The following is a 12,970-nucleotide window of genomic DNA, read 5'->3' on the forward strand; positions in this document are numbered from 1 at the left end:
AAACCACATAACGCCCTGCGTTCCCTTAAAGACACAGCGGCGGACTCCCAAGCAACAGGGTTTAAGTCCAACGTGCCAGCGGGTGCAAAGCTTTCTGGGCTACGTCCCAGCTTCACGTGCAGCAGGCCCGGGCTGCTCCCAGCTCCTGTCGCCGTCGCCCATGTCCACACGCCAATGACAGCTCTGGAGAGAGGTGGCCGTCCCAGCCGGTCTGAACGCGTCCGCGCTGAGCCTCCTCCACCGCCAGGGGGCAGAGAGCTCGCGCCCCCGCGCCTTGACGGGCATATGCCGCTGCTTGGGCACCAGTGTGGCAACTTCTGGGGTCCAGCATCGCCAATACCGTTCAGTGCCAGCCTTCCCCACCCACCCCTCCTCCTGGGGTAGCCACCACGAGTACCCCTTCTTAGTGTAACCCCCGCCACAGTGGGGCTCCACCTCCTCCTGTCTGCCAAGCGCCGCCTGAGGCCCGGGGCCCACGGCTGGCCTCTCAGCAGCCAGGGCTGCCCCCGCCCCACGCCCTCGTCAGTGACGAGGAGGAGGAGGCTGGCCGTTGTAGGGGTTAATGGGACAGGAGCCCTGGGCCCCGGTCCCACACGGAACAGCCGGGACAAGAGCAGGAGCGGCTCGCTGAGGAGAGGGACGGAAGCTCCCGTCCCGGGACCCGCGCAGACACTGCTGTGGGCGACGGACCCGCACATGAAGGAAGCCACGTCCCCTCCTCCCCACCGCGCACACCTGCTGCTTGGCGAGCATCGGGAGCAGGATGTCGGCCACCTGCCGCGACAGCCGCTTCCACCGGTCCTCGCTCTCCTTGTGGCACTGCTGCAGGACCAGGATCAGCATCTCCAGCACCTGCGGGCGGGCGGGCGGGCGGTCACTCCTCCCCACTCGCCTGTCAGGGGGGTGGGGACACGCCAGGGCCAAGCCTCCTGACCCCACGAGGGCCTGATGAGCCAGGACCCGGCCCTGGGACCCGGGGAGCAGCTCCTCAGGGTCCGCTGCGCCTCGCCACATTATCCCGTGGAGCTACGAGACTTCGTAACCGAGAAACGGCACCAGACGGAACGACGCCGACCCAGCGGCCTGTGCCTCACGCCCTCGGGCCTGCCCTCAGCGGGTCCCCCCACAGGCATCGCCCATGGGGGCCCTGGCTCTCAGGTTCCGTGCCTGAGCCACTGGCCAGCGGCCATGTCTGCGCAGAGGCAGCTCAGGGCCTGGCCCCGGGGAGCACGCTGACCAGGGCTCTTGCCCAGAACTGCAGATGCAACAGATGCCTCGTGGCCTATGAAGCTTAAGACCTTTCCCTGCTTGTTAACAAAAACAGGAATGGAGCAGATGGAGAAGTGTGCCATCGGGTCTCTAAAATACAACTGCTATGAAAGAGAGGCACCACCCTGGCAGGTGTGGCTCAGTGGATAGAGCATTGTTCTGCGGACTGAAGGGTCCCAGGTTCAATTCCGGCCAAGCGCATGTACCTTGCTTGTGGGCACATCCCCAAGGAGATGTGCAGGGGGCAGCTGATCAATGTTTCTCTCTCATTGATGTTTCTAGCTCTCTATCCCTCTCCCTTCCTCTCTGTAAAAATCAATAAAATATATTAAAGAAAAAAAAGAGAGGCACCCATGTAAGCAAACCCCCTACAGAGCCCGACCCCCTGCCCCAATCCCACCTGCCTCTCCCGTCCAGGCCGCGGCTGTGGCCTCACTGCGCGAGAACACCTCAGCGGCCCCCCACCAAGGCCAGCCCCCGTCTGTTCACTCGCAAGCCAGGCCGAGAACGGGGAGCCACTCCCGGCCCCCCAGCCCGCGTGCTGGCCGAGAGCGGGCGGCGCTCACAGCTCCGGGCAGGGTGCCCGCTGCGGTGGCCACGGGACCTAACCAAACACCACACGCTAACTGTGACCGAGCGGGAGCCCCCGGAGGGCAGAGGAAGTGCTCCTGAGGAGGCTCCTGACTTCACAGGTCAGAGACACACCGCTGGGAGGGAGGACAGAGTGAGGCCAGGCCGCCGGACACGCTGAGAGAGGAGTCACAGAAAGCAGCTCTCTGCACTCCACTGCCTCCAAGCACCCGAGGTTCCGTCCACCTTACGGACGGCAGAAACAGGACCAGCTCAGGGAGCGCTCACATGGTCCTCCTGGGAAGAGAGGGCTCGAGGTACACCCTTCTTGATGGATGTGCGGTCTGCCAAGGGGGCCTCCGCACGGGGCGGCGCTGCTTCAGACAGTCCCGCAGACCCTCTGGCCCCCCAGCCCGGCCCCAGCCGGCCCAGAGCAACACCCGGCAACGGCCGGCGACCCCGCGGCCCTGCGCCCTGCAGGACGCCGGAGGGCCCCTTACCTGATGGTACTGGATGAGCCTCAGGAGCATGGACACCACCACTTCCTTCTGGGTCTCCAGCTCCTTCCCCGCGTCAGCCTTGTTGGCCCCTCTCAGGACGAAGAGGTCGTGGACGATGGGCTGGAGCGCCGGGATGGCTGGGGGACAGAGCTCCTGTGAGAAGCCGCGCCTCTGACAGCAGGGAGCACAGAGCGCCCGCGGAGCTGGGCTGGCCACACTCGTCACGAAGGACCAGCGTTTGTCAGGCCCGATCTACCGCGCAGCGATCTACCACGTCTCCATTCTCACGTAGATTCTAAGTCCTCAGATTGAAGAGGGTGCCCCTCCACGTGCACAAGCACACGCGTGTGAACATATGCATGCACACGCACCCATGCGCACACACAGGCTGCAGAGCAGAGCAGGCGGACAGGGCACGCCGGGGGAGGGAGGGCTGCCGTTACCGTGGGTCACGGCCTTGCGGCCGCTCGCCATGATGCCATCGCACAGCTGGATGATCTTGGGGATCCCGATGATCTGCTTCGAGTGGTAGCGCTCGTAAGACAGGAGCACCAGGAAGAAGAAGATGTTGGGAATGATCGCCTCCGAGTCCCTGGAAACAAAACCTCCATCAGACACTTCCTCTCAGACCTGACTCACACCGTCACCGAAGCAAACAAATCCTCATGGGAAGCGAGAGCTCGCACACGAGGAGGGCTCCTTCCGTCCAGCGGGCACGGTGTCTCCTGTCCGGGCGGAGCCCTGCACCCGGCTAGCGCACCCGGCAGCCCTGGGCGCCCAACACAGCCGGCTCCCCGGTTCCCTCAGCGCCTCGCTCTTTGGTCCAAGTAGCTGACCAGAAGGAAAAGGAACCCACTCACAGTCACGGCGTCACGGCCAGAATGAGGGCGGGTCTCTAGACGCCAGGCCTCTGACTGTCCTCGGCACAGACCCCACTTTTTTTTTTTTTTTTTTTTTTTTTAATATATTTTATTGATTTTTTACAGAGAGGAAGGGAAAGGGATAGAGAGTTAGAAACATTGATGAGAGAGAATCATCGACCAGCTGCCTCTTACACACCCCCTACTGGGGATGTGCCCGCAACCAAGGTACATGCCCTGGACTGGAAGCGAACCCGGGACCTTTCAATCTGCAGTCTGACGCTCTATCCACCGAGCCAAACCGGTTTCGGCCGGACCCCATTTTTTACTGAGCAACTCAGAAGCTAATGGATGGGAGCCCTGGCGGGGGGCTCGATGGTCGCAGCAGCATCCTGTGCACGAAAAACCTATGGGTTCAAGTCCAGTCAAGGCACATACCTAGCTTTTGGGTTGGATTCCCTGTTGTGGTATGCACAGGAAGCAACCGATCAATGTTTCTCTCTCTCTGTCAAATCAATAAAAATGTATCCTCAGGTGAGGATTAAAAGAAACAAAAGAATTTTAATTTTCAATAATTATACACCCATAACTGCAAAGGAGGAAGCATTAACCCTTCCTCGGCAGTGATCAAGGCTATTACAGACATAACTGCATGGCAATTGCCTTGTTAAAGCCAACCACATCTAAACAGCTGCCCTTTAAGATTAAGAGGTGGTGTTCAACAGGCCAGAATTCCTTTAGCAACTGATCATAATTAGATGCTTTCAAACGTGAAATGAAAACTGATGGCACCTGTAATTAACAGATGCCGAACAGCTTCTAAACTAGCCTTCAGATACCCATTCATTTTATTTTTTAAAATATATTTCCACCAATTCCAGAGAGGAAGGGAGAAGGAGAGATAGAAACATCAATGATGAGAATCACTTGATCGGCTGCCTCCTTGCATGCCCCCTACTGGGGATTGAGCCTGCAACCCGGGCATGTACCATGACGGGAATCAAACTGTGACCTCCTGGTACATAGGTCAATGCTCAACCACTGAGCAATACTGGCCAGGTTTCATTAATTTTTAAGAGAAACAAAAATGCATATCATATTAGTCAGGTTTCCATTAAAAAAAATACCTAGCAAAATTCCTAACAATCCACCCTGACTGCTGTGGTTCAATTGGTTGAGCTTTGCCCCCCTCCCTCACCCCCGCATGACCAAAAAGTCTCGGGTTCAATTCCCAGTCAGGGCACATGCCTGGGTTGTGAGCTCAATCCCCAGAGTGGGGCATGCAGGAAGCAACTGATCCATGATTCTCTCTCATCATTGATGTTTCTCTCTCTCCCCCTCTCTCTTCCTCTCCCTAAGAAAAAAAAATCATGAAAACATTTTTTTAGCTGAAGCCGGTTTGGCTCAGTGGATAGAGCGTCAGCCTGCGGACTGAAAGGCCCTGGGTTCGATTCCGGTCAAGGGCATGTGCCTTGGTTGCGGGCACATCCCCAGTGGGGGTTGTGCAGGAGGCAGCTGATCGATGATTCTCTCTCATAGATGTTTCTAACTCTCTGTCCCTCTCTCTTCCTCTCTGTAAAAAATCAATAAAATATATATTTTAGCACTACCTTTAAAAAAAAAAAAAAAGAAAGAAAACGTTTTTTTAAATGCCTCGTGATCCTTTAAAGTACATTCGTGTTAATATATAAAACTACCTGCACTTATGTAACCAGAACAGAAGCAGAATTAAGAAGCCGACTAAGAGGACGCCGTTACCTGAACTGGCCCACTTCGATGTACTCAAACTGCTTCAGCACGAACCCAATGAACACCTGCAGAGGAGAGAAACGGCCCTGCCACACGGCACCGCGCCCGGCTCCTTCGCGCCCACTGCCCTGTGCAAATGTTTAACAGGCTTCCTGACAGCGGGTAACGAGAGCGCAAACGTGTCTACTGCGTCAGACAGGAGTTTCGGACCTTCCAGGGTCCCTACAGACATTCTGTTCACAGAGGAGAGACCTGTCAGGAGGACAAAGAACGAGCTCGGGGGACACCCGGCAGCACCCGCCACACCGGGCCTCCTCTCCAGCTCTGGAGCCCCCCGCGGGGCGTGGGTGTGCAGGACGCCCAGGAGAGACGCCGTGCGCAGCCCGTGTGGGAGCCATTCCCGGCACCGCCAGCTCACCCACCCGAGCCCAGGCTGCCTCCCCACTGCATCGCCCGGCCCTGTGACCCCGCACACAGCAGGCGCTCAATAAATGGGAACGGGGCTCAGTGGCCTGCGGCTCGCTTCCCACCCTCTCAGGAAACCTGCGTGGCACCGAGTGGCGAGAGCAAGAACCAACGTGAGGGGCTGCTCATGGCCAAGCCCCGGCGCTCCCAAGGCCGGGGCGGGCGGAGCTGTGCGGTGAGGTGGGAGCGGCGGCCAGAGGAAGCGCGGGCTGCCAAGGGCTCAGCGCGCTGCCGGGAAAAAGGCCTGTCGATGCTCAGGCGGCCCTCAGCGTTCGCGGACAGAGGCGGCTCAGAAGGGAGCAGCGTCTGCCGCCTTGAACAGGCTATGGGAGAGCCTCTGGCAAAGGTGACCGGGGGCCCAGGGAGACCCCAACAGCCCAGACAGATGGGGAGACCCTGGGGCGAGGGCAGGCCCGTCCTGCTGAGACGCAGATGCGGGAGGAACAGCCGAGCTTGTGGCAGGTGGCGGCGCCGTCTCTACGGCCGCTTCACTGAGTCGCAAACAGTGCGGAGATGAGAGACCGAGTGACAAACCTGGTCTGAATCCAGAAGGCAGTAGTTGACCCGCAGCTGGACCAGCTGCGCCAGCAAGTCCAGGACCTGCCTCTGCAGCTGCACGGACGTGGTGGTCGTGTACTGCTTCAGCGCCTTGATGACCAGAGGCTCGAACAGCCGGATGTGGCTGTGAATGGCGTTCTGGGACAGGCAGAGTGCCGTGAGCGCCTCCGGAAAGGCCCAGGCACGGCGCCCAGCCCCTTCCCCGCGCTCTCGGCCGCCCCGCGTACGGACCTTGTCTGCACGGGTCTTTGTGACGCTTGAGAGGTTTGTCTTCAACTGGGTGGACACCTTCTGCAGCACGTCGAACCACCTGCCGGCGAGAGCGCCCTCACTACGCTGCGGGACTCAGCACACCGCGGCCGGCTCGGGGGTCGGGCGCCCGTTTCCCAGAGTCCCTGGACGGAGCAGCCCTTCGGGGACGCTGGCTCCTATCGCTATGTTCCTCACAGACCAGTCCCTGCTTGCTCTCCCGTGTCTCTCGCACGGCCGTTCCTAACTGCGCGCCGCGGGAGGGTTACCCCGGGGAGGGTTACCCCGAGGCGGCGAGGTCCGGCTCGGCCTGCACGGCGTTGCGCAGGCTGGCGTCGGCCAGGGCCTGAGTGAAGTGAGTGTAGGGCGCCATGAAGCAGCAGTGGTACAGGCCGGGCCTCAGGCTGGACGAGCCGAGGCGCTGGGCTCGGCCCTGGCACTTGCTGGGGCTGGAGGACAAGCCATCGCACTGGGCGGCCAGGTTTGTCCCAAAGAGAGTCTTCAGCAGCTGGAGAGAGAGGAGCCGTCAGCACGCTGCCCACAGCGCGGGCCCTCGCCCACGGGAAGCCATCGAGGTGACGGGAGTGGGGGTGTGGGGGGGCAGGCATGGGGCTCCCGCTGAGAACCCCCTTCACCTTCACCAACAACCCCGTGCTCTGAATTGTGGGGCTGAGAAGAGCCCGCCTCACCTGCTGGACGCAGACCGTGGCCATCGTGGGCTCCCGGCTGAAGCAGGACCTCAGGTAGCCCAGGATCTCCTCCACACACTGCGGGGGAAGCGGGCGCTCAGGAGGCAGGGACGCTCGCTCCTGGTATGCCTTGCCTGCGAGCCCTCACCACTGACTCCCAGCTCCAACGCCCGCCGCTCAGCAGCCCCGCGCCCACCGCTCACCGGCCCCGCGCCCTCTGCTAACTGACCCCCACCCGCCACTCACTGACCCCACGCCCGCCACTCACCAACCCCCGCCCGCCGCTCACCGACCCCCGCCTGCCGCTCACTGACCCCCAGCCCACCAGCTCAGAGCCAAGCGCCGTGACAGAGCCGTGGGCACGGAGGCCTCCCCGGCTGCCGCTCCGCCCCAGGGGCCGGGCCCACACCAGCCACCCCGGCACTCGGCCCAGGCACCGGCGTGTGGCAGCTGCGCTCACCTTCCCAATGTCCTGCAGCGTGGCCAGCTCCAGGATCTGCGAGAGCACGTCCAAGGCCGAGCGCAGAAAGCCCCCGAACTTCTCCGTGCTGTTCTGGAGGTCCAAGGTGACCTTGGGAGGGGCAGAAACCATTACTGCACCCGCCGGGCGTCTCACGGGGCGGCGCACACCCCGCAGCCGCACACGCCCACTGGGGGTCCTGTCCATCTGTCTGTCTGGGGAAATGCCTGGGGCAGGAAATCATCTCCAGTATCTGTAGATCTGTTTTCTTTCAAAGGCGTCTTCCTACTTGTACTAACACTGCAAACAGAAATGCCTCCTAACCTTCTGCAAACGGGCACGACGGGACCATCGGTCATTGCCAGGCTGACCAGCAGCGTCCCCAACAGAGCACATGTCCCCACTGCGCTCACACCCCGCCCTCCAGCCTGGCGCCCGCACACGTGGAGGCCGGCTCAGGCAGCTCCGCCTCAGGCTCTAACGGCCTCGGCCTACACGATGCAGCCGCCCCCCATTTACAGGCCGAAAGGACGGGGCAGGCCCCAAGGCATGATGGGCAAGAGTGAGGTCAAAGGTTAGAAATGGGCATGAGAACAGGAGCTGGCCAAGCCCTTCGACGTGCTGCGGCGCACAGAAAGCAGCTCAGCCGAATGAACTGACCACCCCTGTGAGAGAAGCCCGGTCGGGACACGGGATGGCCACGGAGCGGGAATGACAGTGGCCACTCTCCTGTTACCCTGCGGGTGTCACCCACAGGCCAGGAGGGCCGCCAGGTGATCGAGCACCGGAGAGAGGGTCCGTGCAGCTCCGTCAGGGAGATGGTGGGAAGGGGCCTGCCCCAGCAGGCGGGGGGCAGGGTCAGGGGGCAAGAGCGTGAAGACTGGAGGGCTGGAAGCTACCAGTAGAGGCCGAGCCAACCTGGAACCACGAACTGTGCCTCACATCCCCTGTGCACACCCGCTACAAACCCCAAGACCTCAAGAACCCAGGGAGCCCGGCCGTGGGGCTCAGTGACCGAGCGGTGACCCAGGAACCAGGAGGTCACGATCTGATGCCCAGTCAGGCAACGTGCCTGGGTTGTGGGCTCGATGCCCAGTAGAGGGCGTGCAGGAGGCAGCCAATCAACTGTTTCTCTCTCAGGGATGTTTCTAGCTATCCTTCTCCCTTCCTTTCTCTCTCTCTAAAAAAAATCAACAAATACATATTTTTTTAAAACGTTATGTTACAGATCAGTGCGTCTCAGTGAAACTGAGACTGTTTTCCATGCACCTCAAAAGAGAGCGAGCCCGCGGCACTGGGCGGGCGCCGGTCGCAGCCGTGTACCTTGTAGTTGGCGTGCGTGGCCTTCAGGACGTCGTGCAGCCGGAGGTAGGAGGGAAGGTGGTAGAAGTTCCCCAGCGACGAGGGTTTATTGGTCGTGACGGGCCCTGCGGCATCTGCCTGTCGAGAGGCTGAAACACATGCACACGCACACGCACACACACACGTACACACGTTAGATGGACAGGAGCCGCGCTAAGGCTAAGCTAAGGCAGGGCTGCAGTAGCATGTCAGAGCGTGCCAGAGGGAAAGGAGGCAGACTCGTTCCTGGCTCTCTCTGGCAGCCATGGGAATTGGCTGATGGACGGGGCAGAGTCTGACCTCCCGGGACACGGGGAAGACGAAGGGCAGTGACTGCTGCTAGCCTGCTGGCCGGCGGCCCGGCTGCAGATAGGAGGCGGGACTGACACCGCCTGCGCCCATCGCACGGCTCGGAGCCCGCGCTGCCAGCAGGACGGTCCCAGCCGGTTTGGCGCCGGCCCTCATGGATGCGATGTCACTCTCTCAATGTTGCGCCCTCCCTAAGCTGCTCAAGCTTCACAGACTGGGGGACTCTCCGCCGGTCCCTCAGCAGCCGGCCCGCGAGCTACAGTCGGTCTCCTACCAGCTCCGGAAGCTCACACCAGGCTCTCCCAGCAGAGGGAGCAGAGGTCGGACTGGTGCCCACCCCGCCCGGCTCTCCCCGGTGCCCCTTGAGCACAGAAACGCGTGGCTGTGTCCACCGAACCTGAGCCTCGCCGGGGGCAGCAGCCCTCCAGCGGCTGTGCACGCCCCAGTTCCTCGCGCTCAGACTGTGTCCCCTTAGTCTCCTGTGGGCACTCCCCACTGTAAGGTCCAACTTCCCACTCAGAACGCCCCTCTGGGAACCGTCTCTGCCCCCGGCACAACCCCACCTCCCCCACTGACTCTGCAGGGAGCCAGGCGGCAGGCAGCCACGGCTGCGGTGAGGGCCCAGCAGGCTGCTGTGCCCGCCGTGAGAGAGGCCCGCTGAGGTGCTCGGGGCCGATGTGGGCTGCACACACGAGTCAGGTGAACTTCTGGGGCCACCCCTGGACACCGTTCCCCTGGCCTCACGGCTGTTATTTATCACATCGCCCTGACGGTAAGCACAGGCCTGAACGTACGTCCAGGACACCGGGGGCCCCGCCCTGCCCGTCAGCGCCTCCTACCTGGGTTGGCGTCGCTGCCTTTCTTGGGGCTCAGTGGCACGGACGCCTGCTCGGCCGGCTCCTTCTCCTTGCCCTTCCGCCGAATGGGGCTGAGAGAAGGGGCGCTGGTGAGGGATGGCAGGGCTGCCTGGAGCGAAGAACAAGGGCTGGGCGTTACCCCCAGAAACTGCGGTCCACAGCCCGCGCTCCCCGCCACTGACCAGCACCCACCCAGAGCTCAGCTTCCTCCAAATCCACTCACGGAGCTCAGAAGCCGCAGACTCATGTCCATCCCCCAACCCTCACCCCACACGGGGGGCGTGGACAGCACTTGCTGACAGGCTAAAGGGAGGGGCCAGCACGCAGGACACCAGTGTGACTCCACTTACATGCATGTCACAACGGGCACCTCCCCATATAAACGGGAAGGCCAGGGCTGCTGGGAGCCAGGGAGCAGGGGGGTTGAAGGGTGACGGCTAAGGGGCACAGGGTTCCTTCCTGGGTTCTAAAACTGACTGCAGTGGCGGCCACGTGACTGTGGGCACTGAAGTGGCCCGCACACTGCAGGGGGAGGGGCAGGGGCGTGGGTCATGCCAACTGTATCACACCAGCATGTAACACCAGCATGCTGCTTCTCCACACGGAGGCTGCTCCGCCTCCAGAGGAGACGCTCCGTCCGTCCGTCTGGCCGGGGCAGCAGCAGTGAACAGAGAAAACAGCCTGCGCTCCTGGGCGTGAGCATGTGCCTGTGCACGGGTGTGTGAGTATAGGTGTGTGCACACATGTATGTACATGTATGTAAATGGCTCCTTGTGAAATACTCAGTGGGGAAAACAAAGGACTTGGGGCGAGAATGAAGAGTTGCAATGACGCCCACACTTCCAACTTTACAAAACACAAAGTGAGCTCGGCTGGCGGGTTCAGGGGCTGAGCATCAGCCTATGACCAGGAGGTCACGGTTCAATTCCCAGTCAGGACACGTGCCCGGGTGCAGGACTGATCCTCGGGGGGGGGGGGGGGGGGGCGCGCGTGCAGGAGGCAGCCCACCAATGATTCTCTCTCATCATTGATGTTTCTCTCTCTCTCCTTCTCCTTTCCTCCCTAAAACCAATAAAAACATTAAAAAACACACAAGCCCTAACCGGTTTGGCTCAGTGGATAGAGCATCGGCCTGGGGACTGAAGGGTCCCAGCTTCGATTCCAATCAAGGGCATGTACCTTTGTTGCGGAAACATCCCCAGCGGGAAGAGTGCAGGAGGCAGCTGATCTACATTTCTCTCTCATTGATGACTCTAACTCTCTATCCCTCCCCCTTCCTCTCTGTAAAAACATCAGTAAAATATATTTCTAAAAAAATCAACACACACACCATGAGAGGAGTGGGCGGCACAGACGGAGGCCACGCAGCTCCGGGAGCTCCGTTGTACCCGGGTCTGGGCTGCCGGGAAGCGCCAGGCAGACGTGCCGTGGGGCAGCGGGCCACACGGGACTGGCGCCCGCAGGCCTGGGGCCTCTGATGCTTAGATGCTGCTGGCGCGGGCCGGGCCGAGCTCACCTTCCCCGCGGGCCCCGGCACCACCTCGTCCAGCACGTGGGCGCAGATGTTGACCACCTTCAGCAGGTGGGAGAAGAGCTGCTCCAGCATGGGCACCAGGCTCCGGTCCCCCAGCGCGGGCCACGCCTCCTCTTGCTTGGCGGCGGCCGGGCTGGCCTCGTCCTCGGCGGCCCAGGAGCTCCTCAGAGCCCGGGGGGCACTGGCTGTGAGGCAGGCACAGGGTCAGCTCCGCCCGCGGCGGGTGGCAGAGAGCAGTCAGACCCATCCACACCGCACCACACCTGCCAGTCAGCGACACCTCGCTCCCACCAGGAAGCTGACATCCCCCCGGAGCACGCTCCCGTTCCCACGCCCGCCACCGTCACACTCCCTCCGAGTGACAGTGCGCGAGGGGCCTCCTCTCCCGCCGCCCGCTCCTGCACCACCACGTCCTGTGGCCTCGGTCTTCCCCAGCCACAACCTGAGCCTCCCAGTGCCCTCCTCCAACCCCGCAGGGCGCGGGGTGGCCCTCCACACCGCAGGAAGGCCAGGCGGGTGAGCACTGCTGCCACCACCCATAACACAGCAGCCGGTCAGCAATAACAGATCGCACTCTGTGATGTGCGTACTCACAACTGTGAGCCCGCTTTCATTGGTCATTTTCTTTTTAAACTTAAATTATTTACTGCTGAAAGCATTACATGTCTCCTTGTTTTCCCATGGACCTCTCCCTGGCCGCTCCTACCCCCACACACATGCTCTCACGCCCCTGCTGTGTGTGTCCATTGGCTATGCTATATGCATACTAGTACATACAAGTTCTTTGGTTGATCTCTTACCCCTCCCCCTCCCCCAACTTCCCTCTGAGATGATTCTCTGTCTCCGCATCTATTTTTGCTCATCAGTTTATGTTGTTCCTTATATTGCACAAATGAGTGAGATCGTGTGCTATCTGTCCTTTTCTGACTGGCTTGTTTCACTTAGTAAAATGCTCTCCATGACCATCCATGCTGCTGCAAATGGTACGAGTGCCTTCTTTTTCACTGCAGCATAGTATTCCTTTGTGTAGCTGTACCACGGTTTTCTAATCCCTTCATCTGCTGAGGGGCACTTAGGCTGTCTCCAGATCTCAGCTGTGGTGAATTGTGCTGCTATGGACATAGGGGTGCATATATCCTTTCTGATGGGTGTTTCTGGTTTCTTGGGATATAGTCCTAGGAGTGGGATCACTGGGTCAAATGGGAGTTCCATTTTTAACTTTTTGAGGAAACTCCATACTGTTCTCCACGGCGGCTGCACCAGTCTGCATTCCCACCAGCAGTGCACGAGGGTTCCTTTTTCTCCGCATCCTCGCCAGCACCTGTCGTTTGCTGATGTGTTGATGAAAGCCAATCTGACAGGCGTGAGATGGCGCCGCATTGTTGTTTTGATTTACATCTCTCAGATGATCAGTAACTCTGAGCATGTTTTCAAATGTCCCTTAGCCTCCGTATGTCCTCTTTCAAAAAGTGTTTATTTAGGTTCTTTGCCCATTTTTGATTGGATTTTATCTTCCTTTTGTTAAGCTGTGTGAGTTCCCGGTAAATTTTGGAGATTAAA

General features: G+C 60.4%; 2 protein-coding genes across 5 annotated transcripts in view; one reads left to right on the forward strand and one right to left on the reverse strand.

The window, feature by feature from the left end:
- Positions 1-12,970, forward strand: part of LRPAP1 (LDL receptor related protein associated protein 1) — a 229,491-nt gene that overhangs the window by 150,780 nt on the left and 65,741 nt on the right. The gene's annotated exons all lie outside the window — the stretch shown is intronic.
- The window catches only part of HTT (huntingtin), an 89,456-nt gene that overhangs the window by 32,506 nt on the left and 43,980 nt on the right, over positions 1-12,970 (reverse strand). For all 4 annotated transcript variants that reach the window (XM_084903631.1, XM_084903630.1, XM_084903629.1 and 1 more), the window contains 12 exons: positions 11,393-11,595; positions 9,859-9,985; positions 8,693-8,820; positions 7,370-7,480; positions 6,910-6,987; positions 6,505-6,728; positions 6,203-6,281; positions 5,948-6,109; positions 4,958-5,013; positions 2,783-2,931; positions 2,340-2,476; positions 736-852 (listed from right to left, as the gene is read on the reverse strand). In XM_084903631.1, coding sequence (XP_084759757.1) covers positions 736-852; positions 2,340-2,476; positions 2,783-2,931; positions 4,958-5,013; positions 5,948-6,109; positions 6,203-6,281; positions 6,505-6,728; positions 6,910-6,987; positions 7,370-7,480; positions 8,693-8,820; positions 9,859-9,985; positions 11,393-11,595 — 1,571 coding nt within the window. The remainder of the gene's footprint in view (positions 1-735; positions 853-2,339; positions 2,477-2,782; positions 2,932-4,957; positions 5,014-5,947; positions 6,110-6,202; positions 6,282-6,504; positions 6,729-6,909; positions 6,988-7,369; positions 7,481-8,692; positions 8,821-9,858; positions 9,986-11,392; positions 11,596-12,970) is intronic.

Source organism: Pipistrellus hanaki (assembly GCF_964339955.1).
Source record: "Pipistrellus hanaki genome assembly, chromosome: 1".
Classification (NCBI taxonomy): domain Eukaryota; kingdom Metazoa; phylum Chordata; class Mammalia; order Chiroptera; family Vespertilionidae; genus Pipistrellus; species Pipistrellus hanaki.